The sequence below is a fragment of the Capra hircus genome, chromosome 14 (assembly GCF_001704415.2).
Source record: "Capra hircus breed San Clemente chromosome 14, ASM170441v1, whole genome shotgun sequence".
Classification (NCBI taxonomy): Eukaryota; Metazoa; Chordata; class Mammalia; order Artiodactyla; family Bovidae; genus Capra; species Capra hircus.
In genome coordinates, this window is record NC_030821.1 from 66,064,861 (window position 1) to 66,089,883 (window position 25,023).

Sequence of the window (25,023 nt, forward strand, 5' to 3'; positions counted from 1 at the left end):
GAAAAGGAAGACTTACTGCAGAGATTCTTTTTGAAACAAGAAAATTGCTAGCAGTGTTAGTGTCCGGCATGCTTCTCTGCATTTGGTAGGTACTCAGCAACTATTTGGGCTTCCCAGGTGGTGCTAGTAAGAAAGAATCCGCCTGCCAATGCAGGAGACTTAAGCAATGTGGATTCGAAACCTGGCTCAGGAAGATCCCTTAGAGTAGGGCATGGCAACTCACTTCAGTACGCTTGCCTGGAAAATCCCATGGACAGAGGAGCCTGGTGGGCTAGTCCAGAGAGTTGGACACAACTGAAGCAAGTTAGCATACATGCAACAACTATTTGGCAACTGGATGGCGGTGGTGGTGGTTTAGTTGTTAAGTTGTACTTGAGTTGTGTGACCCTATAGACACCAGCCCATCAGGCTCCTCTGTCCATGGGATTTCCCAGGCAAGAATGCTGGAGTGGGTTGCCGTTTCCTTCTCCAGGGGATCTTCCTGACCCAGAGACTGAGCCTGCATCTCCTGCAGTGCAAGTGGATTCTTTACTGCTGAGCAACCAGGGATCCCAGTCAGATGGATAAATTGTATCAAATGCTACTTAACAGAATTTTTTGTATGCCACATTAATAAGCACCAATTAATGACTCTTACTCCAAGAGGTAGACAATATAATAAAAAAATGAATAGGGTATGTTAATTACCAATTGCAGAGTAACAAATAACCCTCAAATTTAAGTGACTAAAACATATTTATTATTTCACAGTTTCTTGGGTCAAGAATGTAGATATGGCTTAGTCGGGTCCTTTGCTCAGAACCTATCCCAGGCTGTACTCAAGGCATTGACTAAGGCTACAGTTATCTCAGGGCTCAGCCTGGAAGGACTCACTTCCCAGATCACTCATGTGGTCATTTGCAGAATTCAGTTCTTTATAAACTGTTGGATTGAGGAGGATTGAGAACTGCAGCTCCCTGCCAGCTATTGTTTGGAGGTCATCCTCAATTCCTTGCCATATGGGTCTCTCCACGCTACCTCTCACAACCTGGCAACTGACTTCATCGGAGTGTGAGACAGAGGAGTCAGAGAGGACATGCCAGCAAGCTGGACATCAGGGTCTTTTATAATCTAATCTTGGATGTGACATCCCATCAGTTTTGATGGGTTCTGTCAGAAACCAATCCCTGGGACTAATGTATATTCAAAGGGGAGGAACCATATGATGGCAAGAATAGCAGGAGGTGGGGACCATCTTAGAGGCTGCCTCCCTTAAAGGAAACAACTTGGATTAACTCTTGAAATGAATCAGTCAATACTTGAGCAACAGTGAAAATTTGTCACAATAGAATGAATGGAAAAGGAGTGGCATTTCATTTGATGGAAAGAAAAAAAAAAAAAACAAACAAATAGACAGCAGATAGCTAAATTCCTGTGTTCTGCTTTGCAAGTTTGTCTTTCCTAATCTCTCAACTACCCGAGCATTTTTACTTTTTTTTTAAAAAAGGAAGAAAGCGGAGAAATAAATATGTGTTTTTTCTATCTTGATTTGTCTTCTGTTTTTCACAGAAGCAATATGAATCAGTGCTACTCCTGCTGTGAGCTAAGTGCCACCTGCAATTCCCTTTATGATCATTTTTAGAAATTGTGGGCAAATTAATAGCTGGGAAATTTTTCTTTACTAGGAGGTTGCTTGATGCGATAATCATTCCTTTCTTTTCTGCAAGTTTAAAACCAACTGAAAAATATACATGCGGGTCAGACAGAGATCAGACATTTGTTTTATATTTGGTAAATAGGGATTTAAGAAAGCAGTTTGGACCTGAGGTCAAGGAGGCTTTGTGGTTCCCCCCAACCTGTTGGCAGTTGAGCAGCCTGACTTTGGGGCTTCCCCCTAGAAGGACCAGACCACCTGCCATGTGGAAGTGAGGAGCCTGCCCACACCCCACAGTTGGCTGGGTCTAAAAGATAAAGAATGATCAGAGTCATGAGCCAAAGTCATCTACCCCCATTCTGAAGGGAAAATAAGCTATTTCTCCCCCTGTGTGGAAGGGAGAGAGATTAGACGTGTTCATCATGGTTCTTAGGGCTGATCCGTGCTGGGAGTGGAATGGATTCCTTCTGCCTCTAGGAAAAAAAGGTAGACGTGTGACAAGACGCCTTCCTCAAAATAGAATCCTTTTATTCTTCTTTAAAATTTAGAGAGTTTCTGGCGAAGCTTCAGCTGCCACTAGGCAGAGCTTCTGTGTGGGACCCCGAGCTGGGAGGTTTGGTATCTTACCCCCGTTTTGTTCGTTTGTAATTGATCCTTTTCATCACAAAAGTACTACATGCTCATCTCACAACGACAACAAAACCCAGGATGTGTAGGGTAAAAATGTTCTCAGTTCTGTCTCTTCAGTCCCACTCAGAGAGCAGAATTTGATTGGTCTTTCTGGGTTTTTTCCTGTGCATTTGCAAACATACACATTCATAAGAATGCTCTATTTCTTTACAAATATTGCACACTTTGTTCAGCAGCTTGCTTTTTCACTCAACAGTGTATCACCAGCATCTTTCTACAGCGGTAACTAATAGTTGACCCCACTGTTTAGTCATGTGATATATATCATGTAGTATTTAACTAGCCCCTGATATTTTTGTTCTGATCTATTTTGCTACTATAAATGGTGCTACAATAAACATTACTGTATAAACATTTTTTTTGCAAGAACTTTCAGTTATTTTTAAAGGATAGAATTCTAGTATAATTTTTGGATCAAATTATATGGACATTTATATATCAATAACTGCTGTCAAATTACCTCCTAAACATTATAATAATTAACACTCTCTTATCGTAATAGAGGAGAATGACTTTTTCCTCTCGAATATTTTCAATCTTGAATACTATCCAGTTTTTAATAAGTGAAAATGGCATCAATTTTAACTTGCATTTAAATTATTGCTGATGAGGGCAATATTTTATTTTCCCACGTTTAAAGCCATTTCTAGTTCATCGCACTCAACCTTTTTCTACTGACCACATGGTTAACTTAATCTCTTAAAGTGTTACTGTTCAGTCCTTTGTATATTTTTAAAAATATGAGGACATAGCCCAGTTTTGAAACTAAAATATTTGCTTGACATACAACTTTTTAGGAACCTTTTGGTGTGTGTTAAGTTTGTAAAAAAGGAATTGCAAAATAACTGCATTATTTTGGGTTTGCTCTTATGAACTTGTATCAGTTCAGTTCAGTTCAGTCGCTCAGTCATGTCTGACTCTTTGCGACCCCATGAACCGCAGCACCGCAGGCCTCCCCATCCATCACCAACTCCTGGAGTCCACCCAAACCCTTGTCCATTGAGTCGGTGATGCCATCCAACCATCTCATCCTCTGTTGTCCCCTTCTCCTCCTGTCCCCAATCCCTCCCAGCATCAGGGTCTTTTCAAATGACTCAGCTCTTCTCATCAGGTGGCCAAAGTATTGGAGTTTCAGCTTCAACATCAGTTCCTCCAATGAACACTCAGGATTGATCTCCTTTAGGATGGACTGGTTGGATCTTCTTGCAGTCCAAGGGTCTTCTCCAACACCACAGTTCAAAAGCATCAATTCTTCAATGCTCAGCCTTCTTTATAGTCCAACTCTCACATCCATACATGACCACTGGAAAAAACCATAGCCTTGACTAGCCAGACCTTTGTTGGCAAAGTAATGTCTCTGCTTTTTATTATGCTGTCTGGGTTGGTCATAACTTTCCTTCCAAGGAGTAAGTGTCTTTTAATTTCATGGCTGCAGTCACCATCTGCAGTGATTTTGGAGCCCCAAAAAATAAAGTCTGACACTGTGTCCACTGTTTCCCCATCTATTTCCCATGAAGTGATGGGACCGGATGGCATGATCTTAGTTTTCTGAATGTTGAGCTTTAAGCCAACTTTTTCACTCTCCTCTTTCACTTTCATCAAGAGGCTTTTTAGTTCCTCCTCACTTTCTGCCATAAGGGTGGTGTCATCTGCATATATGAGGTTATTGATATTTCTCCTGGCAATCTTGATTCCAGCTTGTGCTTCCTCCAGCCCAGCGTTTCTCATGATGTACTCTGCATAGAAGTTAAATAAGCAGGGTGACAATATACAGCCTTGAAGTACTCCTTTTCCTATTTGGAACCAGTCTGTTGTTCCATGTCCAGTTCTAACTGTTGCTTCCTGACCTGCATACAGATTTCTCAAGAGGCAGGTCAGGTGGTCTGGTATTCCCATCTCTCTCAGAATTTTCCACAGTTTATTGTGATCCACACAGTCAAAGGCTTTGGCATAGTCAATAAAGCAGAAATAGATGTTTTTATGGAACTCTCTTGCTTTTTCCATGGTCCAGCAGATGTTGGCAATTTGATCTCTGCTTCCTTTGCCTTTTCTAAAACCGGCTTGAACATCTGGAAGTTCATGGTTCACATATTGCTGAAGCCTGGCTTGGAGAATTTTGATCATTACTTTACTAGCGTGTGAGATGAATGCAATTGTGCAGTAGTTGGAACATTCTTTGGCATTGCCTTTCTTTGGGATTGGAATGAAAACTGACCTTTTCCAGTCCTGTGGCCAGCTGCTGAGTTTTAGCCATTACATTAGGCATATACCAAAAGAAAGTGGAAAAACAAGCATTCCCCAAATCATTGCAGGACCTGGACATCAATTCCCATTCTCATTTGTCTCTCAGAAACAGTACAGGGACTTCCCTGGTGGTCCAGTGGCTAAGACTCCAAACTCCCAATGTAGGGCACCCAGGTTTGATCCCTGGTCAGGGAACTAGATCCCATATGCCACAACTAAGACGCAGCACAGCCAAATAAATAACTAACTCTTTTAAATAAAGAAAAGAAACGTTAGTGCATCATTGCTTAATCCTAGTAAAAAAAAAGCCTTGGCTCTGTGGCTTCATCAACTTTGCCACTGCATTGTAGAAAATATACTGGCAAATCTCTGGAATTATAGAAATGAATTTTCACTAAGTAGGTTTGAAAACTGTTTCTCTTCTCTTCTAGCGCCTTTATCTCTGAAGCAGAAATGAAGCCCAAGATGTTGAACCAAACCAATTTAGATAAGAAACGACTTACACTCTGTTGGCAGGAGCTGGTATGTGAAAATCTATTTATACTTGGGAAGCACGAAAACATGTGCTTTAAAAATAAGCCTCGTAGATGAAGCATAGGTCATAGACCACATGAGGATAAGGTTCTAAGGGTTAAATGTTTGTGTGATATAGAGGAATGAGTGGAAAGGGAACAAACAGATGAGTACGCTGGAGAAGAGCTAGCATGTATTGATTGTTTATAAGAATGAGCGAGAAGCCCACCAGCGCTACATTCTGTTCTGATGTAGGCCTTGTTCATTTTTTGGCATGTGTGTCTTGTCAGAGGCTGTGGACTCTTGCACCTAACCTTCTGCCTCCTGAGCTGAGAGACAAAAAGAAATAACTAGGCTTCCTCTCCTCGATGTCCTTCCTTTACGAACTGTATGAAAAGCTGTGAGCCCTGCAGGGTCGGGCGGTGGCTGGTCCCTCTCTGCATCCTGTGAACCCTGCCCAGTGCTGGGTGCCTGGGAGTCGCTCAGTCCCTGTTGAATGAGTGACAACTGGGAATTGCTAGGCCAAATCAGACCCTGATTATTTCTCCTTGAAACTTCAGTTCCAGCCGTGGCACCAGGGAGCATCTTGTATGAAGTCATGATAATTCTGCAAAATGAAATTCCTCAGTGTCGGGGAGCTCAGTTTGGTGCTTTGTGATGACCTAGAGGGGTGGGATGGGGTGGGAGGGAGGTTCAAGAGGGAAGAGATACGTGTATACATATGGATGATTACACTGATGTATAGCAGAAACTAATACAATATTGCAAAGCAGTTATCCTCCAGTTTACAAAAAAACCCGACTCTGTTTGGCCAGGGACATTTTAAAGATGTGAATGGGCCCTGGAGAGATGAACCGCTTTTTTTTTTTAAAGTCATAGCTAGTTAAGTATACTCCAGAGACTAAAGCCTGAGTCTCTGAACACTTGACTCATCCTTCTTTCCAGAATAATAAATGGTTTGTGTTCTCCCCTACTCCCAGGGAGACCAGATTCCCACCATATATAAAATCTTCCTACCCATTTCTTCCTCAGCACCTGTGACTGCCCCTCCCTGCCTCTGAAATATCCATCCCCTGTGTATCACCCGCCGAGCTCTCTTTTTCTGTGTCCGGCAGTCCTTGTCCGGAACAAGCCCATCATGGGAGCACTTTGTAGTGGCTCGGCTCTTTCCCCATGTCCAGGCCTGTGTTTCCAGCCTCCGAGCGGACACATCAACTGCTGCCTCTTTGCCCCTCTGACCCAGCATACCCCACTCAGCCCATTATCTTCCCACCTAAGCTTGTTCCCCATCCTGCATTGGCTGGGAGCAACCAGCCTCCCCTGTTGCTCCAGTCAGAAGCCTAAGAATCAACTTTGAACCCTATACCTCACCCTAAATGGTCAGTTTGACCCCAGGCCAGGGACTCGGCCTGGCCTTTAAAGACTCTGGCCCTTACTCTATTCTTTATACCCTGAATCACTACCTAACCCGAGTGCCTTAGCATCTCTGGCCTGGACAATTGCAGTCATCTTCCTCCAGTCCACATTCCAGAATGGTCTCCAAAACACAAACCTGCTTAGATCGCTCTTCATGAAAATATCACTGCTGCTGCTGCTGCTACTGCTAAGTCGCTTCAGTCGTGTCCGACTCTGTGCGACCCCATAGACGGCAGCCCACCAGGCTCCGCCATCCCTGGGATTCTCCAGGCAAGAACACTGGAGTGGGTTGCCATTCCCTTCTCCAGAAAATATCACTGGGGTCTCTCAATTGCTCCGATACTTTGGCCACCTGATGTGAAGAGCCGACTCACTGGAAAAGACCCTGATGCTGGGAAAGACTGAGGGCCAAAGGAGAAGGGGGCAGCAGAGGATGAGATGGTTAGATAGCATCACCATGTTAATGAACATGAATTTGAGCAAACTCTGCAAGATAGTGGAGGACAGAGGAGCCTGGGGTGGGTTATGGTCCATGGGGTCACAAAGAGTCAGACATGACTCAGGGACTGAACAACAAAAACAGTGCAGTTGTTCAAAAGATAAAGGCCAGATTCCTTTGTGCATGACATACAGAGCTGCTCAGCATCTGGGCCCAGCCTAGTCTCCCAATCTTAACTCCCATTTCTCCCTTCCTATATATCTGAGCAGCAATGATTTTGAACCCTTACTGACTATGTATCTTCATATGTAGTTGTTCCTTCCATCTGGACTGTCCTTTTTCTTATCATCTGATGAATTCAATGTATTTTTAAAGATTCAGCTAAAATATCATATTTAGCATTATTCATAAAACCTGGCTTTGGCCCCTCTAGTCTCTTGGTGTTTCACACGGTTTAGTTATTTGCAAGTACTGCTTTCACCTCACTGACTGTCAAAGCCTCAGGGAAGGGAAACTTGTGTCCTTCCCCTCCCCGAGGCCTTGGCTCCTGGGAGTGCCTGGTCCACAGCAGGCATTCAGGTCCTCTAATCAGGGGCTTCCTAGGCGCCAGGCCCTGGGTGCAGGGAACACGAGGCTGTACGTACTTGGTGCTTGTCCCCAATTTATTGACTCGTCTGTTCACTCCACAAACATTAACACCCGCCATGAGCCAGGAACCCCATCAGACACTGACTTCTCTTGGCCTCAGCTTCTCATCTGTCAAATGAAGGTGAAATAATATTCCCTCTTTCCATATTCCTGAAGTGAAAGTGGCTCAGTCAGGTCTGACTCTGCAACCCCATGGACTGTAGCCCGCCAGACTCTGTCCACAGGGTCCAGGCAAGAATACTGGAGTGGGTTGCCATGCCCTCCTCCAGGGGATCTTGCCAACCCAGGGATCAAACCAGATCTCTTGCATTGTAGGCGGATTCTTTACTGTCTGAGCCACCTCCTTCTGTTAACGGGCAGCATGCAGACTCTGAAACTGCCCTCATGACGGCTCATTGTGGAGCTTACAAGCACTTTGACTGTGCTTCTTAACCAGATTTCTAGAAAGATCTACACCAACTCTTGTTTTGTTTTAGGAGGCGATAGCCAAGGAAGCCAAGGGGCTCACTCAGCAGCAGAAGAAAAAGTTATCTCTTGAAGAAATGATCCAGACAGCCCAAAACTTTGTGGAAAAAATCCGCTTTCTTGTGGATGAGGTAATCAACTCTACAGCCAAAGCTCATTTGAAAGATTAACCTGAATATGCCTTCCTGGGGGGTTTGAATGTTTGCTAAGGATGAAAGATGGAGCTGTGTTTTCTCTCAAGTTCTGCTGAGCTGAGGAGGCAGTATTCATTTGAAGGGTGAGAAGGAAGGTTTTTAAATTAAGTCAAACATATATGACTTTATGGATTTTTTTTTTTAAACGAAGCCTGAGTAGTCAGCGGAAATAAAAAGCACGTTCCTAAAACAAAAACAAACAGAAAAAACCACACTTCTTAGTAGGCTCAAGAAAAGTCCAAATAAGCACAAGAACTTTGATAGATTTTTGGCTAAGAAAACTGAGATCGAAGCTCATGTTCAGTAAAAGTTAAAACAAATCTTCTCGTTTTAAAGTTAGTTGTAAGCCATTGTTAATCGTCTATACCCTAATACCAAAAGAAGTTTAAGCTTAAAAAAAGAAAAAATAAATAAAAAGAAGAGCAGGAAAAGGGGGAAAAATTAGTTGTAAGTAATATCTTCTGGCGACAACCAGAATGAGCTTTACAAAGTCCTCATATTTGCTTCTGTTATAAGAACCAGGTTTCCTGTGGGAAGGTTTCGGGGAGAGGTACAGATTTACAGCTTCTGTTGTTCTTGAAAGTTGTTTTTCTTGTTGCAAATCAGTCATTCCCTGGAAGCATAAAAAACCCTGAGACAGTCACTTTGGAATGCAGGAATTTTAATAAGCACCCAAAACGTTTGAAACAGGGCTGTGACTAACCAACCCTGTGGCTGGAAACCCTTCCCACGAGTGTCCTTGTTTCCATGTCAAGAGAGGAAGGGTACCAGTTACACTCGAGGGTTATGGGGTTAGAAACAGCATCTGCTTACAGTCCAAGGATGTCAAAAGCTAGTTTATGACAATGCACCTCCCTTTAGTTTTGGAAGCTATGTTGGCTCAGAAATGTGCGTTTCAAACACTCACTATGTAATGGGTCTCTTGGCAGGGAATTCTGCAATTCTTATCTTGATTAGCTCAACTTTAAAGTCTAATTTTCCACGCAGTTTAATGCAGTTTCTCCTGAACAAACACCTAAAATGGAGTGAAAATACTTAACAATCATATTTTAGGTATAAAGTCCCTTGTAAAATTGTTTTTCCTTCCTGAAGATGGAAAGACATCCAAGGACATTCACGGATTTTTGTTTTTTCATCTGAATGTTCTGGAAATGTTACCAGGCTCCTAGGAGGTCCACTGCTTGAAACTAAATTGTTCTTACAAGAGTGCAAAGAAAAAATTCCATGGGAAAGTATAGAAAGTGTTTGTTCTGCAGATGGAGAAAAGTAGGAGAGCAAAGATGCCAAGTCATGGGTCTGACTTGTGTATTGTCAAAGTGTGATGAGCAGTTTGGTGTATGGGATTTCCACGACCTAAGACTTTCTCAAAGAAGCTGTGCTTAACTTGCTTGGTTGCACAGGTGTTTCAGTACCCAGACGGTTTAAGTCACAGAACCTTTGCAGAAGGGGGTTGTTTTGGTATAGGAGAACCCTGGAAATGCCCGTGTAAATACCCACCTATCACAACCAACTGCTCTGCCCCGACAGCCACAGCACACCATCCCTGACGTCTTCATCTGGATGCTGAGCAACAACAAGAGGGTGGCGTATGCCCGCATCGCCGCCAAGGACCTGCTCTATTCCCCCATCAGGGACCAGATGGGGCAACACTGCGGGAAGATCAAAACTCATTTCCTCAAAGTAAGTCTGTACTATTTTTGACTCAAAGACAGGAAATCTCTGTTTTTCCTGGGTTACACAGAATTCCTAGTATGTGTCCAGATTTATGACTCAACACTAAGACTTTCAAAAATCTGAGGGCAACTAGAACATCTTGCCCCTTCTTGATTCAAGTTATGTTTAAGTAGACCATCCTAATATTTTCCATTTTTCCTTTTTTTTTTTTAAATCTAGTGGATGTACTCTAAGGTTATTTTAAATTTTACTTCTTTGATTACTGGGAAGGATGAACATTTTTCTGTTAGTTTCCTCTCTACCTTTTCTCTTGGGTAATGTATCCATGGCATCATCTCACAAGTTCATCTATATCTTTAAACTAGATTGCAAAGAAAATTACAAGAGGAGAGGCTGATATTCCACAGAACTAGTTCAGGATTCCTGATGACTTTACATTGTAGATATATGATAGTCTTTTCATCTTGGGTCCCTGCACCCTTTGTGGGTTATAGGCACAATCTCTGGATAGAATCTACTGTCTTTAAATCAAGATTTAAGCCTTTTCTGGAGACCTTGGGTATTTTAGTTCTACTACAAAGAAATTTCTATCCCAGAAGTGGCCTTGGGCAAACATGGAGAAGGAGTGGTCTCAAAGGCTTGTGTGCATGCGTCCCAAGTCGCTTTAGTTGTGTTCAACTCTCTGCAACCCCATGGACGTAGCCCTCCAGGCTCTTCTGTCCATGGGATTTTCTAGGCAAGAATACCAGAGTGGGTTGTCATCTGTTTCTCCAGGGGATCTTCCCAACCCAGGGATCAAACCCGCATTTCTTGCATCTCTTGCCTTGGCAGGCAGGTTCTTTACCACTGAGCCACCTGGGAAGCCCTGATCCCAGATTAGGGGAATATTAATCTCGGGGAAACAAAACTACATCATCTGAAGACATGGCTAGGGAATAGTAAATCTGGAAAGGCAGTCAGAGTTCCGTTGTTCCTGTTCCAGGATTTTTCTTTCTCCCTAATTTAATATTCACAACGCTATTAAAAATGCTGGAACAGAATTTGCAGAGCTCAGCCCCATCCAGCACCCAGAGTTGTGTTCTGAAGCAGAGTTCTCCAGCTTCAGTCTCAGAAAAGGACACTCATTACCCAAAGCAAGCTCTTCCTATGAGAGGAGCTGGATGCACTTGCCAGAGGGGGGCGCCCAATCTTTTTCTTTTCTCCCTGGGACACGTGTCAATGCTGAGTCCACCCCTTCTCAGTCTCGTTTCCACCCCTATCCTGGCTTCTGCTCCACAGCCTGATTCCCATCTCTTGTTTTCAGGCCTCTAGCTTTCCATTTAGCTTTTCCTTTATTGTTGTTCAGCCTCTCAGTTGTGTTGGACTCTTTGTGACCCCATGGACTGCAGCATGCCAGGATTCCCTGTCCTTCACCATCTCCTGGAGTTTGCTCGAATTCATGTCCATTGAGCTGGTGATGCTTTTCCCAGGATGCAGCAGAAAGTGGTGGCTGCCGACACCCTTCCGGGTCCTGCCACAGAGTGAAGTCTCTACAAAGCAAACATTTTTTCTCTTAACTAATACTGATGGGCTAACTTCAACACAGTTTGGGTGAATGACCATCTTTCTTCCCTTTTTCTGACTGGCCATGATTACCCTTCTTTGTAAGCCAGTTGGCATTTCACCAGAGATTGGGGAAGGGGGAGCAGGGAAGACACAGCCAAGGCTGGAAATGCACATGAGATTAAACGTGGGGTGTTGCTTCTATGAGTACCTCAGAAGGTGCTCAATGATGTTGCGTGAGTTACCACTTGGATTCCTAAGTGAGAGACTGCATTGTCTTGCAAGCAAGTTCAATGTGTGTATTTTAAAACATTTATTTAGTTAGTTTTTGGCTTCGCTGGGTCATTGTTGTGCTAAGTTGTGTCTGACTCTTTGCGACTCCATGGACTGTAGCCTGCCAGGCTCCTTTGTCCTTGGGGTTATATAAGCAAGAATCCTGGAAGTGAAGTGAAGTGAATTGAAGTCGCTCAGTCGTGTCTGACTCTTTGCGATCCCATGGACTGTAGTCTACCAGGCTCCTCCATCCATGGGATTTTTCCAGGCAAGAGTACTGGAGTGGGTTGCCATTTCCTTCTCCAGGGGATCTTCCTGACCCAGGGACCAAACCCAGGTCTCCTGCATTGCAGGCAGATGCTTTACCCTCTGAGCCACCAGGGAATACTGGAGTGGGTTGCTATTTCTTTCTCCAGGGGATCTTCCCAACCCAGGAATCGGACCCAGGTCTCCCACACTGCAGGTGAATTCTTGATCGTCTGAGCCACCAGAGAAGTCTTTGTTGCCGCATGAGCTTTTCTCTAGTTGCAGAGAACGGGGCTTCTCTCTAGTTCTGGTGCGTCGCCTTCTCATCATGGTGGCTTCTCTTGGTGCAGGGCATGGGCTCTGCGGCACTACCAACAGCCTTCCGTAGTTCTGGTAGTTGTGGCTCTTGGGCTCCAGAGCACTGGCTCAGTAGTTGTGGAGTGCAGGCACAGTTGCTCCATGACACGTGGGATCTTCCTAGACCAGGGACTAACCCCATGTCTCCTGGATTGGCAGGTGGATTCTTTACCACTGAGCCACCAGGGAATTTTTAAAAAGATGTGTAACCTACAAAGTTTAGGCACGTGGCCATGGTCCTTGTATAACAGCACAAGATATTAGCTGAGTATTAGGTCCTAACCATGATTCACACATACAGGTTGTTTTCAGAGCAGCGGAGGTGTAGGATGTTCTGTGTTTTTGTTTTAAGCAAGGGACATCAGTCTGGCTTGGGGCAATGCAATATAGTAAATGAAGAGTCTTGCTACTCGTTGAAATAGTGGTCCATAGGTCAGCAGGATCAGCACTAATAGGGAGAAATGCAGGATCTTAAATCTTACCCCACACCTTCGGAGTCAGAATTTGCATTCTACCAGATCTCCAGGCAGCTCACATGCATGGATACACATATCAGTATGTGAGGAGGCCTAAGAGGATGGGCTCTGGAGCCAGGTGGAGCAGGGTTAAGTCTTGGTTCTATTCCTGCTTTGCTCTGTGATGTTGGACAATTGTCTTAACCTCTCGGAACCTCCACTTCCTCATCTTTAAAATACACAGCATGAAAGAATTTGTTTTATAGTCATCATGAAGATGAATGATAGCCTATGGCTTGTTAATAGTATGCAAGTAATAGGACCTTCCGGACTGCAAGGAGATCCAACCAGTCCATCCTAAAGGAGATCAGTCCTGGGTGTTCATTGGAAGGACTGATGCTGAAGCTGAAACTCCAATACTTTGGCCACCTCGTGTGAAGAGCTGACTCTTTGGAAAAGACCCTGATGCTGGGAGGGATTAGGGGCAGGAGGAGAAGGGGATGACAAAGGATGATATGGCTGGATGACATCACCAACTCGATGGACCTGAGTCTGAGTAATCTCCGGGAGTTGGTAATGGACAGGGAGGTCTGGCGTGCTGCGATTCATGGGGTCGCAAAGAATCGGACACGACTGAGTGACTGAACTGAATAGGACCTTCTGTGTGTAGGAACATTCAACCAGGGCCTGGGTCAATGTAAGTGCTCAGCACATGTAAAATATTATCATCAGACCAAGAAACAGAAAATTCAACAAATATTTACTAAGTGCTTCCTGAGTACAAAGTACTCTTTTAGGCATCGAGGACATCACTGTGATATGACAAAAATCCTGCTGTTGTGAATTGAAGGCCTGTGATGGATCCAAACGGCAGATTTTTCTGTTGCTTTTATAACAACAAAATAACCATAGGCTCTCAATAGCTATTTGTTGAATTGAACAAGTGCTTACCACATTTTAACTATTACCATTATTACTGTGGGCTTCCCTGGTGGCTCAGTGGTAAAGAATCCACTTGCTCTGTAAGAGATACGTGTTTGATCCCTGGGTCAGGAAGATCCCCTGGAGAAGGAAATGACAACCCACTCCAGTATTCTTTCCTGGGAAATCTCATGGATAGAGGAGCCTGGCGGGCTACCGACCATGGGGTCGCAAAGAGTCAAACAACAATAACACTTATTATTGTAGAAGTGATGAATGGAGAGTTATTTGTCTTATAATTTTAGAAATTCTGAGTTGCAATTATGGTTCTCTTTACTAACAGCAAAATGACCTCATTTGTCTTTTTAAAGCTGAACAAACAATGATGTCCTACTCCCTAAAGAATAAACTCCTCCATATACTCAGCAGGATTCTACAGGAATTCGACTGTGTCATTCTGTTTCAGCTCTTTCTTTGCTGAAAGCTTTCAGCAGATCCATCCCTGGCACAGAGCAAGCATTCAGTAAATGTCAGCCCTTAGCACCACTCTTAGTTCCTGCTCTTGTAGCTTTGTTCAGGCACTTTCCTCTTCCTGGGACGCCTTCTCCATGATCCAACCCCAAAGTACTTATTAAAACCCACTGGAATATGTGAGTCTTTTTTTTTTCCTTCCAGTTTTATTGAGCTATAATTGACACAGAGCACTATACAAGTTTAAGGCATACAGCATAATGATTTGACTTACATATATCTTGAAATGATTATCATAATAAACTTAGTGAACATCCATCACCTCATATAGATACAGAATTAAAGAAAAAAAATTCTTTCTGTGATGAGAATTCTTATGATTCTTAACTTTTTCATGTGTAACACATCAGTGTTCATTGTATTCATCATGTTGTATATTACATCCCTAGTATTTATTTATCTTTAACTGGAAGTTTCTACCCTTTCACCTTCATCCAATCCCCCTTGCATACCCCCTGCCTCTGGTAACCATAAATCTGGTCTCTCTCTCTTTTTTGTTATGTACATATGTATTTATTTGACTGTGCAGGGTCTTCGTTGCTTTGCACAGGCTTCTCAATGAAGTGGTTTCTCGTGTTGTGGAGCACAGGCTCTAGGCACGTGGGCTTCAGGAGTTACAGGATGCAGTTAGTTGCGGCTAACTAACCAGTAGTTGTGGCTCAGGCACTGAGGCATGTGGAATCTTCCCAGCCCAGGGATCGCAACTGTGTCCCCTGCATTGGCAGGGAGATTCTTATCCACTGTGCCACCAGGGAAGTCCTAATCTCTTTTTCTCTGTTTGTTTTTAAAGTATAATTGACCTACAATACTATGCTAGCCTCTGTTATACAATGTAATGATTTGATATTTCTGTACATTTCAAAATGGTCACTATGCTAAGTCTAGTTATGATAATGTCACCTTACAAAGATATGGAATATGAGAGTCTTGAAGAAAGGGTGGAAATGCCCGCTGCTTCTTCTCTGGTCCAATGGCATCTTCTCTCTTACATCTGATTTTGTATATGAGTAGGTGAATGCAGGTCAGCCTCCTTGTCTAGATGTGAGCTCTTGGAAGAGAGACCCAGGACTGTCTCTCAGTCCTTGAGATGCCCTTCTGGCCCTGCTCCCTCTGCAAGGTCTGGTGACACCTGGTGGCAGTTGCTGAACTGGGTTGCTTAGAATCTTCCTGGGGAACTCACAGAGAGAGCTAGGAAGGCAGGCGAACAACCAGATGCAATTTGGGTTCTCGGGCTTTCCACAAGTGCCTGGGAAATTGTCAGAGCGAGTGGTAGCCTCTCCTGGTGGGATTTTGTGACTCCCAAAGGAAAAGAAGTGGTGCAGAAGAAAGGGGAATTGTGTATTGATGGGAACGCCTGAGAAACAGAAGAGGCACTTAGAAGAGTCAACAGTCTGGAGAGGTGGCCACTTCAGAATGCAGGCCTGGCCGGAAGTACTGAAGACGGCCGAGTCTGGGGCCTGGGTCTCCCTAGATGGGATGCTGGTGATGGTTTAGTCACTCAGTCCTGTCTGACTCTTTGCCACCTCATGGACTGTAGCCCACCAGGCTCCTCTGTCCATGGGATTCTACAGGCAGGAATGCTAGAGGGGGGTTGCCATTTCTTTCTCCAGGGGGTTCCCGACCCAAGAAATAAAGAGAAATAAAGGAGCCACTCTGCATTGAGCTGTGTCCTTCACATGTTGAGCACGCATGCACCCATCCACAACATGTATATTGTGTATACACACCACTCAAACTAGTACACACATAAACATACAAATTCAAATCTGAGTGCATTCAAAGAGGGAAAACAGGGTAGTGAGGGAATTTGAAATCACACTGTGTGAAGAAGGGGTGAAGGAAGGAGAGGTGACCAGCCAGGTAGAAAGGGTGTGATAAGGCAGGCAGGTTCCTTCAAGCTCACAGGGGCCCGACCTCTGGAAGGAGCGTCTGAGTTTTTCTGAATGAAGCAAAGAGGCAGAGGCTATGGCTGAAACTGGGCTGTTGGAAGCTCTGGGAAGGGAGATTTCAGCTCAGTGTGGGGAGAGGCAGTCTGTGTGGGTTCACGGTCCAGAGCCCAGATCTGATTTCATCTCCCCTGATTTGAGTCCTGGCTCTGTCCCTGAAAAGCTGAGTGATCTCAGCCACTAGAAATGGCTTACCTGAGTAACCCAAAAGATTCAGATCAGCTAGTCAGTTAATTGGATCCAGGACACTTTCTTCATGAACGATGCATAAGCCAATGATGGATACTAAAAGCTTTGCTAAGCCTATTGATGTTTGGTGTGTAAGACATTGAAGATTTTCAGTAAAATGAATACTCTTTCAGTTAAAAAAAAAAAAAGAGCTGTGTTATATTAGGAAGTTATTATAGTTAGCCTTTCTGAGCCCAAGTTTTCTTCTCTCTAAAATAGAGGCAATAACCACACTTACCTGTTAGGCTTAAATGATTCAGGGCTTGGAAGTGCGTCATGCAAGGCCTGTTTAAGCTTCAGGGCCCATTAAACCTGGGTCCTTCTCTAAAATTGTGTGTGGTGCCAACTAGGGTCATTGGTCTCATTTTAATACGAGCCCCAGGGAAGGAGCTCAAAGAGTGAGGCCCATTTGGTTCCTACTAATGAGGCAATCTTCCTTATAACCTTTTCCCAGCTTCCTGGAAAACGGCCGGCTGGTTGGTCAGTACAAGCAAAAATTGACGTGTACCTGTGGCTGGGCTCCACCAAACACTCTAGCGCCATTTTGAACAACTTGCCAGCAGGCTATGAAGCAGAAATGTCCTCCAAAGCGGCTGGCACCCATCAGCCACCAGCCAATCTGCTCTACAAAGGTATGATGCCCACTGGGCCAAGAGGGGCATGAGCTGTCTCTGGTGGGCTTCTAAGAAAGCAGTAAGGAGAGGTGAAATGCGTGAGTTGCTTGCACAGGATCAACTGATTTGCCTCTCTTAATACAATATCTAAATTTTCTTTCTGACCTTCCGATGTCCATTTAAAAAGAATGAAGTCATTAAGCATATCTAGAGGACACATCTTTCTCATTGCATAGAGTGTAATGAGTTTCTTTGTAGGTGGACGATATAGATTGAGTTTGTATTTTAAGCAAAAGATGTCTTTTAAAGAAACATCAGTAAATTCTTGTGTTCGTAGGATCTGCGGAATTTAAGCAGATTTTCTTTTACATGGCATTGGGATTTTGACCCAAAAAGAGCAGGCATTTACATTTCCCAGTAATGCCCCAATAGGAACTGATATCATTGGGGTCACTTGTGTTTCTTTGGTTCTTTGCTTGGCTACTTTTATAAATTCAGCATGGTCTATGTAATCCCTCTTCTATACAGATATTTTCAATGAGTGCCATCATGTTCACATTTTCACATAATTCTTTTCCATTTTTTTATTGTGGTGAAAGTCACATAATATAAAACACACTCTTTTTTATCATATTTAACTGTACAGTTCAGTGGCAAGGGCTTCCCAGGTGGCTCAGAAGTAAGGAATCTGCTGCCAACGTAGGAGACATAGGAGACAGGGGTTCAACCCCTGGGTTGGGAAGATCCCCTGGAGGAGGAAATAGCAACCCACTCCAGTATTCTTGCCTGGAAAATCCCATGGACAGAGGAGCATGGCAGGCTATAGTTCATGGGGTTGCAAAGAGCTGGACATGACTGAGTGAGTAACATTTTCACTTTACCCAGCTAGTAAACTATCTCCAAACTCTTCTTTCTTTCCATTGCTTCCCATCTTGTCATTAGAGAGTTTTCATCTTTGGGTGAAAAAATCCACATCAAGTTATCTTTTTATTTTTATAGACATTATCTCTAGAGACCCAAAGTACATATTTACTTTGTACATGTATGACCCTGGACATATTTGCTGTCCCACCTATTCACAATTCAGAGGAGAGGAGAGATTTCCCCAAAGCTTTCTGCGCCTCTGAAGCGTGTTCTTCTCACAGGGTGACCTAATAAACTCTCTCTGCTGTACCTTGACATTGATGGCTCTGGCCACCTTCCACACCTCCTGGAGAATTTGGTCTCTTCATTCATTTAATGCTTCAGAACATATCCATTCAACCAATAATACCAATAATTAGTTTGCCCCTGCATATGGAAGGCACTTTCATGCATTGGAGAAGAAAATGGCAACCCACTCCGGTATTCTTACCTAGAGAATCCCAGGGATGGGGGAGCCTGGTGGGCTGCTGTCTGTGGGGTTGCACAGAATCAGACATGACTGAAACGACTTAGCAGCAGCCACATGGAAGGCACGGCGGGAAAACTAATGAGGACATGTCGAGCCGAGTGAGAGCTGATCCTGGCCCTCTGAGGGGGCCGTGAGACGTGTCTTTAATAACCACACGTGGAAAACGAGCCATAGCCCAGAGGTGGACCATGTATGAAAACAAAGGGGAAGCCACTTTACTAGTCTAAGGAGCAGAGCTGGTAAGACTCAAGGTTTCAGGAAAACAAAAGTCCATGTCTAAGTCCATGTCGCCTCCTGGAGCTGTGCAGGGTCCTGTCTGTGTGGCTGCACTGGGGGCTCTGCTGACATTCTGGGGTTTAGGCACTTTGGGAGGAGCTGGCAGACATTCTCAGGGGATGAGCCATTCTCAAATTCCCTCCCAGCTGAGAGATGTGCCACCGATGCAGCCTATTTAGGAACACGTGGGCTCTCTCTTGACATACCCCAACAGGAAATTCCTAAACCATCCGCTGAACATTTCTTTGTTTACTGTCCCTTTTAAGGAGCTCTGTTGTGTAAGAGAGTTAAAGGCAACAGATGAATATAAAGAACAAGAGAGGCCATGTGACAAGGATCATTAAGTCCATGGACCAAGGAATATGATTAAGTCACCTCCTCCTTGGGGTTCCCCACCATCCCCTGGTCTGTCCGCCCCCTGCCCGCAGCCCTCTCTCTGCTGCCCAGCCCATCAAGCAGCTGTGCTCACTCCTGCCTTTCACCTCCCACGTCCTCTGCCCATATCTCCTGCAGGACACTCAGCCCCGGCTCCTGTTACGAATTGATGTACTTGGCTTATCATCTGCCTCCTACCTGGAGATCCCCAAGGGTGGGGGCTCTTTAAGCTGCTTCAGAATCCTCAGAGGCCAGAACTGCACCTGGTACACTGTAGGCACTCAAAATGCTATTGGCTGGCTGAATGGTGGATGGATGGCTCAAGACTTTATTGAGTTTATTTTTTAAAAGCTTTTTATTCTATACTGGGTTGTTGGGCTTCCCAGCTGCCACTAGTGGTAAAGAACTTGCCTGCCAGTGCAGAAGACATAAGAGACATGAGTTCGGTCCTTGGGTCAGGAAGATCCTCTGGAGGAGGGCATGGCAACCCACTCCAGTATTCTCACCTGGAGGATCCCATGGAGAGAGGAGCCTGGTGAGCTACAGTCCATAGGTTCACAAAGAGTCGGACACAACTAAGGCAACTTAGCATGCATTCACACATAGCCAATTAACCATGCTGTGATAGTTTCAGGTGGACAGCAAAGGGATTCAGCCACACATATGTATGTATCCATTCTCCCCCAAATTCCCCTCCCTTATTGAGTTTATGGAAGCAAAGACAATTTGTGGAACCATCCCTTTCTTATACACACACACATACACACACCAGTAGAAACAGGAGAATTACTAAGAGATAAAATACGGTACTTTATTTTTTAGTTGAAGTATAGTTGATTTACAATATTATATCATTAGGTGTACAGAATAATGATTCAGTATTTTTGCTGAATTATATTCCATTATGTTATTATAAAATAATATGGCTATAATACTTTGTGCTGCACAATATATCCTGTTGCTTATCTATTTTACACCTAGTAGCTTGTATTGGTTCATCCCATGGCCCTTAATTGTCCCTCCCTCTGCCCCTCTCCTCTTTGGTAACCACAAGTTTGTTTTCTATTAATATATCTGTGAATCTGTTTCCATTCTGCATATAGATTCAAAACACCATGATATTTCAGAAAGAGATTTGGACTTTGTAACCTGACAGAAATGAAATCCGGGCTCTGGCATTAGCTGTGCAATCTTGGAAATGTATCTTAGCCTCTTTGTGAGCCATTTCCCTCATGTAGAAAATGAAGATACTGATGTATATTTCACGAGTTGTTATGAAGATTAAACCCCAAAATGTGGTGAGAGCAGCAAGGAGAATGCCTGTCGCCAAAGCACCCCTGACCACAGCCCCTTTCCCCATCTTCCCTGTGGCCATTTCGGTCTCCGCGGCTGTCGGTGCTCGTGGTCTCCCTCATCTGTCTCTGGATGCACCCACAGACACATAGCACACACAGGCACCCACCCGCTCACACTCACCGTTCCCAAGAAGCCCGCTAACACACACCCTTTCCCATTATTTGTCCACAGATCGTCACGTCTTTCAGCTGAGAGCTCACATGTACCAAGCCCGGGGCCTCATTGCAGCCGATAGCAACGGACTCTCAGACCCTTTTGCTAAGGTCACGTTCCTTTCCCACTGCCAGACCACAAAGGTAACCAGGGAAGCCCCCTGCTTTCTCCTTGCAGCCCACTGCTGAGCCACAGCAGGCCCCAGGAAAGAAAAGAGGAAAAAACAAAACAGGGCACATGGCAAACACTTGGGTCTCGAGATGTGTAGGTATTTTAGACCCAAAAACATGGATGCAAGGAAGGACAGATATGGGGAGGGTCTACTGATCCAATATGAGCTGTTGTCCTAAAGCCAAGAGGTCAAGTACCTGAAGCAAAGGCAGATTGGGGGAGGAAAGAGGGATGAGGACGGAAGGAAGCTGGCATCCTGAGCTGCTCCTGGAGTGATGGGCACAATGCCCATCACAGTGGGAAAACTAATGAACGAGAAAATAGCGCAATCGGCATGAGGCTTGTGCTGTAGTCTCTACTGAGGGGTCTCGGTGGGGAGGAAAGCTTTCCTGCTTTGTGGTCAGGAAGCCCTAGACTTTATATTTCCAGCTGGGGGGTCTTGGCACACTTTTAACTCCTCTGCAATTCAGTGTCTCTAGAAAATACTGCTTCCTGATGGATGCTATGAGGATTCAAGGAGATGGATCTATACCTGTTTCCTCTGGTTTCTTCCTTTCCTGTGCACTGAGTCCTGACATGTGAAAAGCGGCCCTAATCAGCACATGTCCAACAGGCTGCTTTTCTCATGAAATCATGTTCTCTAAGGGTTTACTCTGTTCTCTGAGGATTCACTGTTTTGAGGGAGGGGAGCTCAGTAAAGGCTTTGCCTAACTCTGGGAGTTAGGACAGAATTAGGACACAGAGAGCCCTGAGCTTACATTCTATTTCATGTGCTCTCCAGCTGCCTTTATTCACTAAACCTTCATTCATCCTCTTAAAATAGGACTGTTGAGAAGAATCAAAAAGTTAAGTGTACAAAGAGATTGATAAGTAGTGGCCATTCCATTGGTTTATATTAAGAGGGCTGACATTTCTCTCCAAATTGAGGCCGTAACCTGGGAGAATGTGTTTTGATTTACAACACAGATTGAGATCATCCTATGAACTAGCATCTTGTCCATTTCACCAGCTCCAGAGGAGTGAGGAGCGCTTGCTCTGTGCCAGCTCCCAAGCTGGGCTCAGAGGAGCTGGGCACCAGACTCTGAGCATGCACAGTGTAGGATCTGGGTGTGGGGCTGGGCAGTTCTTTGGCAGATGAGTTGGGTACACTATGCTAAACCCCATGGTACTGCACCCCAAGAGCCACTGGAGAGAAGGGCTGGCTCTGCCTGGGAGGAAAGTCAAGAGAGTCCTCAGAAGGAAGGTGACTTCATCCTCATTTAGTGAATAATCATGAAAACCTGAAGATTTCAGACTCCTTCCTCTTCCCTGTGTTTTGAGAGGCATTATGTAGTATAGTGATTAGGAGTATAGACTCTAGAGCCCTTGATTAAAGGGAGGAGGAGAAGGGGACGACGGAGGATGAGATGGTTGGATGGCATCACTGACTCGATGGACATGAGTTTGAGCAAGCTCCGGGAGTTGGTGATGGACAGGGAAGCCTGGTGTACTGCAGTCCATGGTGTCGCAAAGTCAGACACGACCAAGCGACTGAACTGAGAGCCCTAGTGCCTGGGTTCAAGCCTGAGCCCTTCCATTTATGAGCTCTGTGGCCTTAAGCAAAATCCTCTTTGTCCTCAGTTTCTTCATTTCTGTATTTGTTTCCGTAAAATAGGGATGGTGGTATTGTATCTGCCTCCCAGAGGGTGCATCATCCAGGACAGTGTCTTGTTTATAACAGCTCCTGGGTAACTGCTTGTTAATATTGCCATTGAGGCTTGCCACCAGAAGCAAGGGAGATTCTCAAAAGGGGGCCCCCTGGAAGCCTTCTCTGCCTGCACAGCCTGGAGTTCCAGGGCCTCAGAGGTGATCTCAGGGCTGGAGGGTGGAGGGGGCGGGCAGTGGGTTTGAGTGAGTTCCCTCAGCTGATGTGTAATTCTGCTTCTATTTTGCATCTCTGTACAGCCTCTTCATTTGATTTAGACTCACATCTCAAAGGGCTTCCCTGGTGGCTCAGACAGTAAAGAATCTGCCTGCAATGCAGGAGACACAGGTTCAAATCCTGGGTCAGGAAGATCCCCTGGAGTAGGAAGTGTCTACCCACTCCAGTATTATTGCCTGAGAATCCCCGTGGACAGAGGAGCCTGGTAGGCTACAGTCCATGGAGTCGCAAAGAGTTGGACATGACTGAGTCACGAACACTTTCACTTCTTTTCCCAAAGGGACAGATGACATTTATTTACCAAAGAATCATTTGAAAGGGAAAACAGTTTCTGTTGAATCCTGGACTTGGCCTTCATACTTCTGTCACGCGAGTATATGTTCCTCGGTTCTTTGTCTCGCCACAGCAAAGATTTGGAGAGACGGACATTAAAGCCCCTCGGCGAGCCGCAGCTCTCAGGTCTTGGATAGACCGTGTTATAGCTCTCAGGTCTCGAATGGACCATGTTGTAGCTCTTAGACAAATCAGTGTTATAGCTCAGTGTTACAGCTCTATTTTATTTAGAAGATAGCAGGAAAATCCATCTTCAAGGCATGAGGGCACATCGATCTAAAGACACAAGAAGAAGAGCGCCCGCATGCGAGCGCATGAGAGAGAGAGAGAGAGAGAGAGAGAGAGAGAGAGAGAGAGAGAGAGCTAGCTTTGGCTCCTCTGTTTATATGTTTATCTCTCCCTGGGCCTGTCCCATGTAAATTGGGCCAGCCAGGAGTGTTGTTTGTTTTACCTGAGGTCCTCACTCCAGTCCTCAGACCTTCTTTTGTTTCATTTTCACGGGCTTTTCCCTTCCTTGTCTTGTAGCCACCGCCATTTTGGACTCCTTTTCCCTGTTCTACCTACCTAACACTTTTGAACCAATTACCTAATTTTTATTAATAATAATAATAACAACTGTCATTTATTGAAAACTACTTCTGTGCCACGCACAATGCTAAGCTTTTTATATGCATTTTTGTTTACATCTAACTGCAGCCCAAAGGTTTAGGATATTGTTAGTGTCCTCTATCTGCAGATGGGGAAGGTAAGGCTTGGAGACTCTTTAGTTATTAACTTGTTAGAGCCAAGTTATGCTGGGAACTCAACTGGTAAATAATCTGCCTGCAATGAGGGAGACCTGGGTTTGATCCCTGGGTTGGTAAGATCTCCTGGAGAAGGGCATGGCAACCCATTCCAGTATTCTTACCTGGAGAATCCCATGGACAGAGGAGCCTAGTGGGCTACAGTCCATGGGATTGCAAAGAGTTGGATACGACTGAGTGACTAACACCTGTAGAGCCAAGATGGATACCCAGGTTGGTCCAATTCCAAAGTCATTTTGCTTAACCACTCTGCTTCCATTTTGGACCAATACAGTATAATAATGCATATATATGGAATTTAGAATGATAATGATAAGCCTGAATGTGAGACAGCAAAAGAGACACAGATGTATAGAATAGTCTTTTGGACTCTGTGGGAGAGGGAGAGGGTGGGATGATTTGGGAGAATGTCACCGAAACATGTACATTATCGTATGTGAAATGAATCACCAGTCCAGGTTCAATGCATGAGACAAGATGCCTGGGGCTGGTGCACTGGGATGACCCAGAGGGATGGGATGGGGAGGGAGGTGGGAGAGGGGTTCAGGATGTGGAACACGTGTACACCCGTGGCAGATTCATGTCAGTGTATGGCAAAACCAATACGATATTGTAAAGTAATTAGCCTCCAATTAAAATAAATAAATTTATATTAAAAAAAGAAAACTAAAAAAAAAAAAAAGAAAGGGTTCTAGATTCCCTCTCCTGTTTCAGTGTGTGCTGCCTCCATAGTATTAGTCTTTGTGTGACATGCCCAGCTCTTGCATTCTTCAGGGTGGAGAAGGCTGAGCTGGGGGGCCCTACAGTCATAGCGAGCTGGTCCACCATTCACCTGTAAGCACGTGTCTGAATGTGTTGGTCCAGGAAAACTGACTCTGAAGGATGGGTTCTGCAGCCAGTCCTTTATAAGTGACCTTCCCAACCCAGGGATCAAACTGACATCTCTTACATCTCCTGCATTGGGAGGCTGATTTTTTACCACTGCACCACATGGGAAGCCCCTTATATGTGACTTAATGGTATAAAATAATTCAGAAGGGGAAGCCAGCAATAGCTGGCAATAGGTGGCTTCCAGACACCACCAAGGACATGGAACTTGGAAATCTTGTGGTGACAGAGTAAAGGGAATGAATGAGAGACAGCTCCCAAAGAGAAAGACTTTGGGGATAGAAGGGGAGGAAGACTGCGTGGCTAAGATGGAGCTTGGAGAAGG

The 25,023-nt window shown here is 44.6% G+C and overlaps 1 protein-coding gene across 1 annotated transcript in view; it reads left to right on the forward strand.

Annotated features, from left to right (window-relative positions):
* The window catches only part of FER1L6 (fer-1 like family member 6), a 132,253-nt gene that overhangs the window by 35,861 nt on the left and 71,369 nt on the right, over nt 1-25,023 (forward strand). Inside the window, exons 15-19 of the mRNA XM_005688861.3 lie at nt 4,999-5,089; nt 8,060-8,179; nt 9,770-9,922; nt 16,870-17,047; nt 20,601-20,725. Coding sequence (XP_005688918.2) covers nt 4,999-5,089; nt 8,060-8,179; nt 9,770-9,922; nt 16,870-17,047; nt 20,601-20,725 — 667 coding nt within the window. The remainder of the gene's footprint in view (nt 1-4,998; nt 5,090-8,059; nt 8,180-9,769; nt 9,923-16,869; nt 17,048-20,600; nt 20,726-25,023) is intronic.